The sequence below is a fragment of the Pteropus vampyrus genome, unplaced genomic scaffold (genome assembly GCF_000151845.1).
Source record: "Pteropus vampyrus isolate Shadow unplaced genomic scaffold, Pvam_2.0 Scaffold96, whole genome shotgun sequence".
Classification (NCBI taxonomy): domain Eukaryota; kingdom Metazoa; phylum Chordata; class Mammalia; order Chiroptera; family Pteropodidae; genus Pteropus; species Pteropus vampyrus.
The window spans coordinates 249,138-262,735 of record NW_011888877.1 but is presented as its reverse complement, the minus strand read 5'-3'; the positions used below and the strand labels follow the sequence as shown (position 1 = coordinate 262,735).

Below are 13,598 nucleotides of genomic sequence, written 5' to 3'. Positions count from 1 at the left end.
CTTCCTCACCTGGAGTGATCGACTGTGTCAGACTGTACTGAAGGAAGCCTAAGTTATTCCCTTGTTAAGAGACAGTTGGAATTTAGACTTCTTTTCTTTATTTCTCCAAAATACCACACACTTGAGGCTCTTTTGTGTAGTAAACTTTGACTAAATAATTTAGGCACTGACAGGTGATTACTGCAAATAGCACCATGGCAATTGAATTAAAATGTGATACTATACTTTCTTGTCCTTAAAAATCCATTGTTCATTTTTTCTTCAACCTCTTATTTCACTCCCCCTGTCTTAGTTACCTATTGCTACATAACAAATTATCCCCAAACTTAATGCCTTAAAACAACAGTGTTTATAGTTTCCGTGTCAGGAATCCAGGCGTGCCTCAACTGCGTCTTTCCCGGCTCACTCACGTGGCTGGTGGCAGGATTCAGTTCCTTGCAGACTGTTGGCTAGAGGCCTCCCTTAGTTCCTAGCCACGCAGGCCTCTCTACGGAGTGTCTCGTAACACAGAGCGAGCAGTGCAGAGCGAGCAATGAGGGACGCAAGGGAGAGTGCCAGTGAAGGAAGAGTGCCAGCAGGATGGAGGAGGCCATCTGCCACAACCTAACCGTGGAAGGGACATCTTACCACTTTGGCTGTAATCTGTTTATCAGAAACAAGTCGTTAGGTCCACTCCACACTCCGGAGGAGGAGATTACACAAGACAAAAATCACTGGAGCCAGGTCAGAAGTTGCCACCCCCACAGTCCCAGTTGGGTAATTTTCATGGATCACATGCTCTACTCAGGTTCCCGCCTCTTCTTATATTTCTGGAAAACCCCACCCTTTGGACATCTTTTTGTTTTTGCCTCTACAGCTCTCTAGTTTCCTCCTTCCAAAGCTTTATTCATTTCTTAAATATCAATTTAGCTATCCCTCTGTCTTACTTTAATACTAGAGGCTAATACCTATTAAGTGCTTAGTATGTGCCAGGAACTATCCTAAGTACTTTACATCTTTTAACGCATTTAATTCTGATGAACACTATGAGCTATGTATTCATGCCAATCCCATTTTACAAATTAGTAAGCCAAAGGGATAGGGAGGAGAGAAACTTGTCCACAATAACATAAAATAACATCTCTCCTTTCACAGTCATTCTCTGAGAACCTGTGAAGGTGTTTTGCTAAATAAAGACTGTCTTTCTCTCTAAAGGGAATTCCGGCACCAGCTTCATAGGCCTTTTTAAATATCATCAGAAAGAGAGGCTAGTCTTTCTCCCAAATGATTTTCCTCCTCATGTCACGTGGGGATGACACGTGTGGACTTTGAAAAAGAGTTGATGTTTACCCACATCTCTTTAAGATATTAACACATCAAGTATTAAAATTCATAAGTGTTTGGCTCAGTCCTAACTTCTGGCTAGAGCTTAGGATATGGAGAGCCCCCGAGAACACAGTAATATGTCATGTGTTCTGAATACTCTGGGCCTTGGGGATGGGTCTGATGTCCTCTATCCTCCTCCCGCCTTCCATGCCCTCTCACAGCTGTTGAAAGGCTGGTACAGCCAGTGAGAAGGCACCTGGGAGCTGTGTGTGTGGCCTGGCCTGTGCCCTGTGATTGGATGCCTCCTGCATTGCCCTTTGGGCCCAGATGTAGAAAGCTTGCCCAGAAAGCAGCCCTAGTTGAACTTTTCCTGCTATGAATAACCTCTTTTACCCACTGTTGTGACCGCTATGCACTTACGTGCGGCAATCCATGAGAGAGAGGACAGTTTTTTCTTAACTCTTGAATTTCCTCAATCCTAGTCCTCTGTTCTGAGAGGCCATATACTCATATATGTTCTTCATTTATTTTGTATGTCAAACATTTATCGTCTGTTATGTGGCAAGTTCTGTTCTTTTAAAAAGTCTCCTATTTTTATATGATAAAATTAACGTTTGGTATTTTGTGTATGCTAGCATCTGGAATTTTTACAAAACTCTGGATATTTTCTAAAGATACCAACTTTTTGTAGAAATTAGATGACCCCTTAACTGATCTGCCCGTCTTGGCAATCTCTGCAGCTTTAACTCCCCAGGATAGGAGCCACTTTTTCTTTTGTGGATTCAACTTCAAAATTTTATTTTACTAGCATCAGATCAGAAAATTAATTCCCAGGCCTAGAAAACTCTCAGCAATGGAGTTAAATGAAAATTATATATCTATAGGTTATATAAATATGTTATATGTATAGCCAATACTAATATAATTTGCTAGCTCTGCCTTGGGCACTTAATGGAAGTAAGGGAAAATACATATTGATGATTTTCATGACTTTTGAATTTTAAATAAATGGGGAGCAAGGTTTATCATGTTTTCCTTACAATTTTTTTCATATACTTTTAAAATTAAAACTTAAATTGAGAGTGTTAAGAACACTCTCAAACAAAAGAATTGCTGTTCTGAATTACTGAAAAAAAAATCAACTGTCTCTTTAATAACCTGAGGTGTTATACTTTCATGCAATAACAATTAGGTATATAACTTAATAACTCTCACAAGCATTTTAAAGAAAAATAACATGTATAATGTAGAATTTGGAGAGAGAATAATTAAGTTCTCAACTCTGCTGCTCACTAACTGTATGATCTTGGATTATTAGCTTCTGTTGTCACTAGCTTCCATTGGAAGAGATAAAACTTTAATAGCTAGCACACTCGTCTTACTTTCTTCATTAAAAAAAAATCACGTGGTGTCGAGGACGAAGTTAAGATGTTTGTGGTAGTGCTTGTACGATTGTTAATTAAATTTAAGGTGCCATTGGGATGCCCTTGTCATTCAGGAACATTTGGAAACCTTCAACCTTGGGTCCATTCCTTGTAGAGCAATGCTTCAGCCATATGAATTTCAGACAAAGTCCTGTAATTCCTCTTTGGGGGCTTGAGAGCTGGGAAACATGTAGACTCGCTGGAAAATGTGCTCCTCTCCAAGGATCCCCAGGGTAGTGGCTCATTCATGTGACTTTGTGAAGTTTCTAGCCTTAACTTTCTACCTTAATTTTTTTTTCCTTACAAACATTGCAACCATTACAAGAGAAAAGGAGGACTTAGAAAAGTAAGGGACAATGTTATCTATTTACTCGCTAGACCTCTGAATTAGGAAGAAATAAAGGAGACTTAGAAGAGCCTTGCCTTTGTGCGTTCATGGACTTATAAAAATCCTTTGAATGAGGGCACTGTTGTTGTTGTTGTTGTTGCTGCTGCTGGTGGGGGTGTCTATAACTTCATAGAACCCCAGTATTCCCGTAGAGTTTAAGATGCTCCTGTAAACAAACAAATCATCTTAAAAGAAGCAAGTAGTCTTGTGCAAGTCGTCTTGACTAAGAATCAATTGATATATTGCCCAGACCTTGTAACTTTGGATGTTCTAGAAAGTATTCTCTAAAACAAGATAGTATTAACATAATATTACTGACATCCTCAGTTGTTATGGGTATAACCTTAGGAAAGTAGAAAACCAAATATAGAGATGTTAAAGTCTTGAATTAAACCAATGATGATACTATTTGAGAACAGGTTAATGTGTAGATGTAGTAAGAGGTTTTGTAGTGATGATTTATATGGTATTTCAGCTACTGTTAAGGTGTCCAACATGTTCAAAAGAAGCAGTCATACTAGATTGGGAACTATATTCTGAATTAGTTAAGAAAATGTAATTTAGTTTTGAATCCATCTTTAAAGATTAAATAAAAATCAGTTTTAATGGTTTTATTTATTGGACATGCAGGCTTAGGATTTGAACATTAAGTGAGAAAAAAGAAAAAGAAACAATAATTGCTGCTTCAGAACTACATTTATTTAAAATTAATTATTGTAAAATGTTTAGCTCCATCATGAGTTAAAAATTCTATTAATGTTTGATTCATGTACTTGTGTAAATTTAACTGAGAATAGCCTCCCGATCATACTTATGTGCTAAAAAGATCACTGATTATAGTCATCACCAGATATTTAAAGTCATTGGTATGTATCTTGTTTGTATGAAATCTCTAAACCTTTCATTTTTTCCCAAGACTTTCTTATTATATATAAATGACAATTGATTTTGAATGAAACAGCCATATTTTAATTTCATATTTTAATCCCCCTCTTGTGGTTGGCCAATGGAGTCATCTACTCTATTGAATTGATATTTTGCATTGGACAAAATGAGGATTTCGATTCTGTACTCTAGATCTAGCTGTCTGGTTCAACATGACCTGCTCACTCTTAAGAATTGTATGACTCAGCCACATTCCTTAGGCTCTTTATGCATCAGTTGTCCTCTTATTAAAAATGGAGGAATTCTTGTGAGGAGAAAATGAGATACTGAACATGAAGGCCTGAGTCGAGTTCCTGGCACTTTGTAAGCACTTAATGAATGGTTGCTTTTATTATTATCGCCCGAAGAGAAAGAGTTCATTTGCCCCTGGTTTACAAACAAGAGCATTAAAAAACTCACAGTGGACACACAGCATTCCAAGGAAATGAACGAGCTTCAGTTTCCCAAACCAATACAGCAATTTCGGGTGCAAGTAACGTAAGCTCTATTCTGTTGTCAAGTATGGGACATAGCACTGGAAAGACAAAAAGCCCAGTATATTTTCTTAATTTACGGGTAATTTTCTACACCTGAGTCATATCATTATATCATTTGAATGAATTGTACTGCTTCTCTTTCTTCTTGACCACGACTTTGTGAAGAACAAAGAGTACTAGCAAATGTTGGGTTTCCGAAAATGGGTTTCACTATTTTTCATCGATTTGCTCCTGTATTCATCCTTGCATCAAACATTTTCAGCACCTATTGTGGGTATGGCTCATGACGTGACTGCACTTGAGTCATGGCAGGGGAGGAAGAGAGGCTGTGACAGCCATGGTATAAGGACTTCCAGAGATCTCATAATGGTTCTGGCAGAGATGCTCCTACTGAAATCTCTAGAGTGTCCCTAGAAACGGCCAAAGACTCAGACGCTCCCATGGAACTGTGTGACATGACAACAAAACTAAGCACTAGATCCAGCACGTGTATTGTTTCCACTACTTCACTGATGTTCAGATGGTCCATGGAACATGGGCCTTGTAGACGTAAGTACGAAATTCAGAACCATTATTTTCCCTGTTGTCTTTCTTCGTAGGTGTTTGATGGTTTAAACTCTTTAACTACCCACCTGGCCACTATGTGCGGAAGGCAGCAGCTGACTAACCCCATCACCTCCTCAGGAAACAGCCTCTTTCTGCGATTCCGGTCTGGCCCTTCCAGTCAGAGCAGGGGCTTCCGTGCTCACTTCAGGCAAGGCAGGTACCATGTGGTCTCTCTGAGGCACAGGTCGTCTGCCTGCTCGTAGGTTCCCCTCTTGGTGCTGTAATAAAATGAGACCGGCCCTTAGAAATTGATCCCAGCTTTGTACTTAACATGCAACAATTTAGATAGAACTAAGGAACTATGATTTGCAATTATTCCAATTGTTGATCCTTTCAACTTACTGTTGTCTAACTCAGATGGTGCTGACTTCCTTCGGATCTCTGTAGCTCTCAAACAAGCTTTCAAAATAATACTTAAAGTAGCTTTAATACTAGAGATATGATAAAGAGGTGTCTATCCAACTTCATTATCCATAGATAAATTACCTAGCATTTATCCAAGGTTTATGCTAGAAGGAGACACACCACTAGAAATAACAAGGCTTGCTTGTAATATAGGGTCAGATTCTAACCCTTGAGGTAGTGATTGTCCTCATTTCTGGATCCTGCCATTGTCCACCTGAAGAATTAATGTTGTTTTCCATTATTTTCTTAAACCACCACTTTTCAGTTCTTGTTAGTAGACCTTTTCACCCATTGCCTTTTATCCGATTAACCTTTACCCTACTGTCAGAGATGGAGCCCAGCACTGGAGGGATTGTTAGGTGGCTTCAACATGCTTCTGATTTTTAGTCAGATGATCCTTGTCATTTCAAATTAGTTTAGTCCGTTTAATTATTTGGTCTGTTTTAGGGCCCTTGCTTGTATTCTACTGTCATTTCAAATTAGTTTAGTCCGTTTAATTATTTGGTCTGTTTTAGGGCCCTTGCTTGTAAAGAGCCCTGGCTAAAGATAGCTTCTGGATCAAGGTCTCTCAAAGATGCACTGTATACTTCGGAGCAAGACAGGCTGCATAAGTCACTCTGCGATTTCAAAGAAAGAATAGTTTCTGAACACATTTTTTTTTTTCATTTAATTTATCACTTATGCTTTGCTTCAGAGTAAAAAAAAAAAAAAGTCCTCATAGATCTTCTCTTGAACTCACACTTTCTCCATCTTCCTTCAAGGTCAACTCACAAAAGCCCTGCTCTGATCATGCCACTGAGAGCACCAACACCTGTCCTGGCACCGCACTGCCTCGGGAATGGATCCCGAGCTCCTCTAGATGTCACGCGAGGGCCCAGGAACCTGCACTGTTCTTGCTTCCAGCATCACCTCTAATAACCCCAAGTGTTCCATGCTTCAGCCAAGTCTGTGTAGATGCAGTTCTTAACCTCCTCTGTGTTTTTGCTTAGGCTGCCTTCCCCCTGCACTACCCTTCTGCACCCTCAAGTCCTCCTGCGGCCACTGTCTCCTCCGGGAGACGCTTCTCACCCTCTCACTGGCAACAAACTCTTCCTCTCCTGCACTCCCATAGAGCTTTGCACGTCTCCGATCATCCATAGCTTTGCTTGTGCAATCTTGTTCAATTGCATATTGATTTTCCTAGAAAAAGAAGTCTATAAAAGAGATTATTTCTATACTTATAACTTATGAGTAGGCAGAGTGAGTGAATCATTGCCATAGTTTTGTTTGAGTGATTCAAGCAATTCGTAGCCATTTAACCTGTTGTTCTGCATCATTCCCCACTTCCTATAATTAAAAAATATTGTTATAAATGTACAGTGTGTTCCCATTTTCTTATGGTTTGTGTGCAGCTTCCTTAGTGGAGTACTTCCTTGGTATGGATTTCAAAAACAAGGAAAAAATCAACTATGTTTTCATTCATCAAATAATTGTCTTGCACAATCAGTAGAAATCAAAAATATATGACATGTGCGTGTGTTTGTGTGTCCTCAGCCTGTGGAGGCTACATCCTCACCAACTCGTTTGATACAATATCCTCTCCATTGTTTCCTGCCAAGTATCCAGACAATCAGAACTGCAGCTGGATTATTCAAGCTCAACGTCCTTGTAAGTAACAAAAAAATGAAAAAGAATCCAGGGTGGATGGTGTCTGTGGGAAAGCCCGCCTGTGACTAATGGCCTTATCTCCTTGCTCCTAACAATTGACAGCCTTCCTCTTTCTTTTTTGAAAGTCCCAACTCCTGATATGCACGAAAACAAGCATTTCCTAATCTGATAGGAAAGTAATTTTTACTTTTTATTCTTAATTGAAAATTTGTTTTAAGTGTCAAGGCGTAGCATACGGGAAAAAAAACACACCCTATAACCTTGCTATATTGACAGGCATGTGAAGTTGAGGATAATCAAAAATAGTTTTGACATGTGTGCCTTGAGTGCAGTAGACGTGCAAGACAGTTGCTAAACAAATAAAGAATAAGGACCATAGATTAGAAAATTAATAACTCATAGTTTGAGAATACAGTACTGTGAGCGTATTAATCTTTAGTCAAAGTGGAAGCTAATTATAAAACCTGGTCTCTCCTGCAATGCATGTATTGAAAAAAAAAAAATTTTAACACAGGCCTAGAAGAAACATTTAGTGTTTATGTTTTTTTTTATTTTTATTTTTTGGAATCCTAGAGTCTTGTTTTCTGACCCAGTAATAGTCTTGGTGGTAAAGTTTACTGTCCACATTTTACAGACAAAGAAAATGAGGAGACCCTTAAAGGCTCAAGCAAAGTGACCTCAAAAAGGATGATCCTGGGGCCATCGTGAATCTTGTTCAGATGAGCCCCACCCTTCTCTGAATTTTTCAGGAAAAATTTATGATTTCAGACATAATGTGGGAAAGGCATTAAGTTCTTGACTCCACTCTATAATTAATGACCTGTGTGATAATAGTCAAGTCACTTAAGCTATTGAAGCCCCATTAACTAATCTAAAAAATGAAGAGTTTGGCTTAAATATTCTCTAACACTCTTCTTAGCAATGTTAAGAGTTAACAAAAAGGTATCTTTACTGACAGGCCTACAGTTTGGAGGTTGGCGATATAATCCTTAGCTGATGGCAGCTGGAGAGCATGGAACCCTAAAGAAAGCAGCCAGCCTGCCAGAAACCAAGCCTTAGATAAAGAGGCCTCCTGCTTTGAGCTGAGCAGTTCTGCACCCAAGGATAATTTCTAATGAGTTGTCAAGCTTTTAGATGAAAGATCTCACTGGTTCAAAGACAGCAACAGGAAGAACAACAAATGGAAAATGTACCCAAGCACTTGCTGTTCTGCAAGTAATTCAAAGCTTTCTTTATAAATGACCTTGAACCTTCAGGGCCCTGGCTCTGGCCTTAGAGTAAAACCGACAGTGCTAGGATGTGTGTGCCAGGAGAAAGAGCGTGTCTCATTCACGAGCACCAATAAGAATCAGGATTTAAGGAAACTATTCTATTGGGAGAAATACTTAGAAGAACACAGCAATGGCTGATATAAAAATGTGTGAGAACTCTATATTCCAACAAGCTGTTCCCTGTATGCCACATAGTAAACCTCTGCAGGAGTCCACTTCTTTACTGGCATTCAGATTCTACCTGCATTTTCAAAACCTTCAATGTTGTTACCCTTCAAAGGTAACCTTTTAGCAGATTGGTTGTCTCTTTCCCTCCTCAGCCACTCAAACCCTGTGCAAATCTACCAAATTCATTTCTTCCATGCTAGAGAACCCACAGATGAAATCATCAGAGGTAAAATTTCTCTCCCAGTGTGTTTTACTTGCCAGTATTTTGTCAAATAGCATTCTCTCTTTTCTTACAGTCAATCACATAACCCTCTCTTTTACCCACTTTGGACTTGAAAGGAGCACGACGTGTACGCGAGATTTCCTAGAAATTTTGGACGGCCGTTACGACGACGCGCCCCTCCGAGGTACTGCGGCATTCACTCAGTCACATCTGTGGCCTTGGCTGTGTTTCATTTATATTCATACATATGCGTATGCTGTCATTCAAGGTTAGAATGTTTCCAATAATCACAAAGCACAGCATAAGCCAAATAAAGAATATTAGGGGGTAAGAAAGCAGGATGTAATGTGAGATTCAAGAAACTCAGTTTGTTCATATTCAAGGACGTGAATAGTTTGTTTGTTTTTAATTTAAAAGTTGTAACCGCTTTAGATAGCAGTGAAATAAAATCTACCCCAGCTTTCCATAGCATTCTGTAAGAAATTTCTTATTACTATTTGACCACAGCTCTTATATTCAAATTGAGCATTTTTTCTGGTTTTGTCCTCAGTGAAAGCAAAAAATATATATGTATATGCATATATATATATTCATAAATTTATATATATATGTATGTGTGTGTGTATATATATATATATATAAATATAAATACTCTGGATTTTGATTTGTAAGACATCCTAGTAAGACTAAACATTGCTGCTATCTAGTTTCTGAACTGTCCTCAAGCAAAATAATCTCAGGTTATTTAAACTTTCGCCATGAGAAGCTTATATTTGGGCGTCTCTTCCTGTGCTGGAAGACCAACTCCCTCAGAAGAGGGACTTCATTCTGCTCATCACTTTACTCACAGGTCAGCGCCTGCGGCGGGAGTGGGAGCTCAGTGAATACTCTGCCCTGTGCGCACTTCTGGCTGTATTGCTTGTGATTTTCACCTGTAAGCATTTGACCACAGATGAGGACGTATTATTTAGCAGACATGTATATAGAACTCACCTTACACTGAATCCTAGTGTAAGAACTTACAGTAACTCAGTTAATACTCATACTCTTATGATATAGCTTTCATAGTTAACAATATTCTCTCTTCTCGAGTGAGGAAACTGAGGCACAGAGTACTTAAGTAACTGGCCCAGGTCACGTAGCTAGGAAATAGAAGAGCTAGGAGTTGAATCCAGGTATCTGCTATAAAATTTTGCTTTTAAGTATTAGTGCATTTATTTGTGCAGGTTCCTACTGTGCTAGAGATTTTAGCATTAGTTATATTTGGACCCAGGTCATCTACATTTTTCTTATCTCCCCCTAATGTTCTTCATCATGTTTATAAATCATCTCTCCTGTGCTTGTATTTGTAGTTTATTTTAAATCCTCAGGCATTGTTTCAAACACTGACCCTGATTTAAATGTTTCTCTTAATAGCGATTTCTTGTTTGCATTGATCGCTTGTGGTACGTGCTGACTAGAGCAGTGGCTGATGCCACGTCACCGTGCATTCTCCTCATCATTATTTTCATTCTTTAGGCCGCTACTGTGGCACCACCATGCCTCATCCCATCACCTCCTTTAGTGATGGTCTGACACTGAGGTTCGTCTCTGATTCTGGAGTGAATTCCGATGGTTTCCACGCTACGTATGCCGCGTCATCCTCAGGTAAGACATGTTAGCAAATGGCACTGCTAGGTTAAGAGGAACGCGCTCAGAATCCTTGGTATGCTATTTGGGAATCTTTTAGAGTTGGAAGCTAGTTTCCTGAGATCGCCTCTGAGACTAGCCTTACCTTCTTCCAAATTAGGTTCATGTACTTGTAAATTCCAGCACTAGTGAACTCTGTGTCACGTTGTCTCTATCCATTCATCTGCCTATGGACACTTAGCGTGTGTCCCTACCTTGGCTGTTGTAACTAATGCTGCTAATAGTGAACTCTGGAAGTGGAGAGAATTGGTTGGAATGATCTTGGATGACTTGCTGGCAGTGTGTTGGTGTTCTCCTCCATGACAAGTCGGTTAAAGCAGCCCCTGATCGACGAAGTTCAATGACATCTGTTATGGACAGACAACCTCTGTTCTTGTCTCCCTGGCCTCGAAATTGGACTCAGGCAGGATCTGGAGGGATGGTGGCACGTGGGTAGAAGCAGAAAGAGGAGCCGCCTGGTACTGGGTCTCTTAGCTAGGAGAGTGCTGTTTGTCAGCTGCCAGCTTCCTCATTATCAGCACTGAAAAGCCATAGAACACCTAGAAGAACCTAGAAGATGTGTGTGTGGGTTCGCGGTCTCCTGAGAGCGAGAGGCTTGAATGCTGCCTTCCCTTCTAGGCCAGGGTTGAAAATCATCCTGGTCAGAAATACCGAGAGGATTAAAACAAGTCTTTTATACGTGAAGTTAGAGTTCACAGGGAGGAAAGGCTCTTGGAAAAGAATCTACAGAGATTTCGTCTAATGCACCATACTCAGTGGCTTTTATTTTTCAGTTTTCAAAATCTTTTTCTTATTTTATATGACATAGATTTTTCTTTTAATGTGAAATGGAAATAGGGTATTTTTTGATGCCGCGACAACTCCTGTACTGCCCTTTCTCCTTTGTCTTACAGTGTCTTGTATTTAATCTTTGCTCTGGCACTCACTTTGTTTCTCTTTTCTTCCAGCTTGTGGTGGAAGCTTCCACATGGCTGAAGGCATCTTCAACAGCCCCGGCTACCCGGAAATTTATCCCTCTAATGTGGAATGTGTCTGGAACATTGTCAGTTCCCCTGGCAACCGGCTCCAGCTGTCTTTTATGTAAACTCTTTTTTATGGTGTATTGTTTCAGTGAATCTGCAGGAAGGAAGCACTATTACTAATAGGAAGGACAACATATGCGTCCAAGCAACTGTTAGAAAATACGGTGGGAACGTTAGGAAGTCTGTTACCAAATTTCCTCTATCTTAGTCATAGTTTGGGCTATAAATAGCATTAAAATTCTCTTGAGAATGGTTCTAGAATCCTGCCTGGTATTACCAGAAATGCATGCCTGAGCATTAACTCGTGGACTGTTCATTTTTAGAGAACAGTAATTTTGTCTTTTTTAAAAAAATTAGAAACATTTAGATCCTTCCAGAGAATAGTAACTCTTTCTTCCAGCAGAGATCTCATCTCAGTTAAACTTTCTTGCCTACATACCATATCCTCCCGGCGCCCTTTCCTTCCATTCCTATCAGAAAGATGACGGGGTAAGTTTTTTTAGGAACACAGTGGTTGATTTGTAAAATCACTTTCACATTCCTTACTGAACTATAAGGTTTTTTTGAATCTGAATTATGGGTGTGAAATTAACTATAGGGCTCCACCACATTCTGAGTCATCTTAGATTAAGTTAAACAGCAATAATGTATTTTCCAGAAGTAGATGGTAAAAGCACAAGGTAAGTGAAATGGGACTTTTTAATCATCAGTAGAGAGGTACCTGTGGCATGCCACATGCTGGTAATAGACGCTTCATAAGTATTGAATGATAAGACTTTGGGGTTTAAATTGATATTTTATATTAGAAGTTGTTTATTACACTCTATTATATATGGTTGGGCTTTGGTTGGGATTGCCGATTCTGTTTCTGATGGGACTAGAATAAGTTACTTATTGTTGAGAGAAGAGGGTTGTTTTGAGGACTCTCAGCCTATATACCCAAAAAGCCTTCTCCTTCTCCTTGACATGTCATTCAGTGCATCAAGACGGGGTTAAAAAATGAGAGAGCAGACCTATTTGTGGACTGCATTCCGACATCTCAAGTTGCTTTCTTTCAGTCCATCAATCAGAAAAGGGCCTCTCCAGGGTACAAGTGGCATTGTGTTAAAACAAAAGTACCCTCTGAGTGCCTGAAAGGCAGTGCAAGTTTAAGTTGCTACATCCGAAAGAGGTTTTTGTTTGCTTTTGTCTCTACTAAAAGCACAAAGTTCCATATGGGAAGAAATATATATACATATAATTTTTCCCTGATATATACGTATTCCTTTATACGACATATATTTATCAAGCCCCTACTACGTGCTAGGCACATAGTCAGTTCATGTTACTGCCATGCTAGATGCTTTGTAATGATCAATATAATGATGACTAAAACATGGTCATTATCCTTATAGTAAAGTCCAAAGTCCTTCACATGGCTTAGTAGGCCTCTTGTTTACCTAATAAAAGGGCTTCTTTTTGTTTTTTTTTCCTATTCTCTACCACATTCGTATTGCTGATCAATCTGACATTCAGCAGTTGCCAGGAACTGGGCCAGGCACTGGGAACATTTAAGACAGAAACGATCCCATTTCTTAATTAGTTACTAATAAATTAATGTCAAGAAACTATTTAAAACCTAAAGAGATTAATTTCATCTATAGTGGATAATCATATACATATAGGGCCACTGTTGAGATTAAAGATGTCAAATTTAAAATGTATAGTATAAGGCTGATGCATCCCAGATGTTCAATGAGTGTTAAATTCTCTCATTTTACCATTTCTAAAGTATCTTGTGTGGCAGTTCACCATTAAATTCAACATTGTCTCTCTTTCTAGAAGATGGGAGATAAACATAAAAAGCAAGTTTCATCCATTTTACCGTTTTAAGGACACTAAAATCCTCATTTTTGTAAAGACAAATGTTAGTGACTCAACTTTTTCCTTTCTCAGCCATACGAAGTTAATTTTGATTATTTTGTTACTTGCTTGAGTTTTATTTTCAAAATAAATTTTGCCAAATGCAAGATGTTCCTCTTTATGTGGA

The 13,598-nt window shown here is 39.1% G+C and overlaps 1 protein-coding gene across 1 annotated transcript in view; it reads left to right on the top strand.

Moving 5' to 3' along the window:
• CUBN (cubilin) overlaps positions 1-13,598 on the top strand; it is a 248,376-nt gene that overhangs the window by 123,966 nt on the left and 110,812 nt on the right. The window contains 5 exon segments of the mRNA XM_023533142.1: positions 5,138-5,297; positions 7,083-7,196; positions 8,932-9,042; positions 10,377-10,505; positions 11,495-11,627. Of these exon segments, the coding sequence (XP_023388910.1) occupies positions 5,138-5,297; positions 7,083-7,196; positions 8,932-9,042; positions 10,377-10,505; positions 11,495-11,627 (647 nt within the window).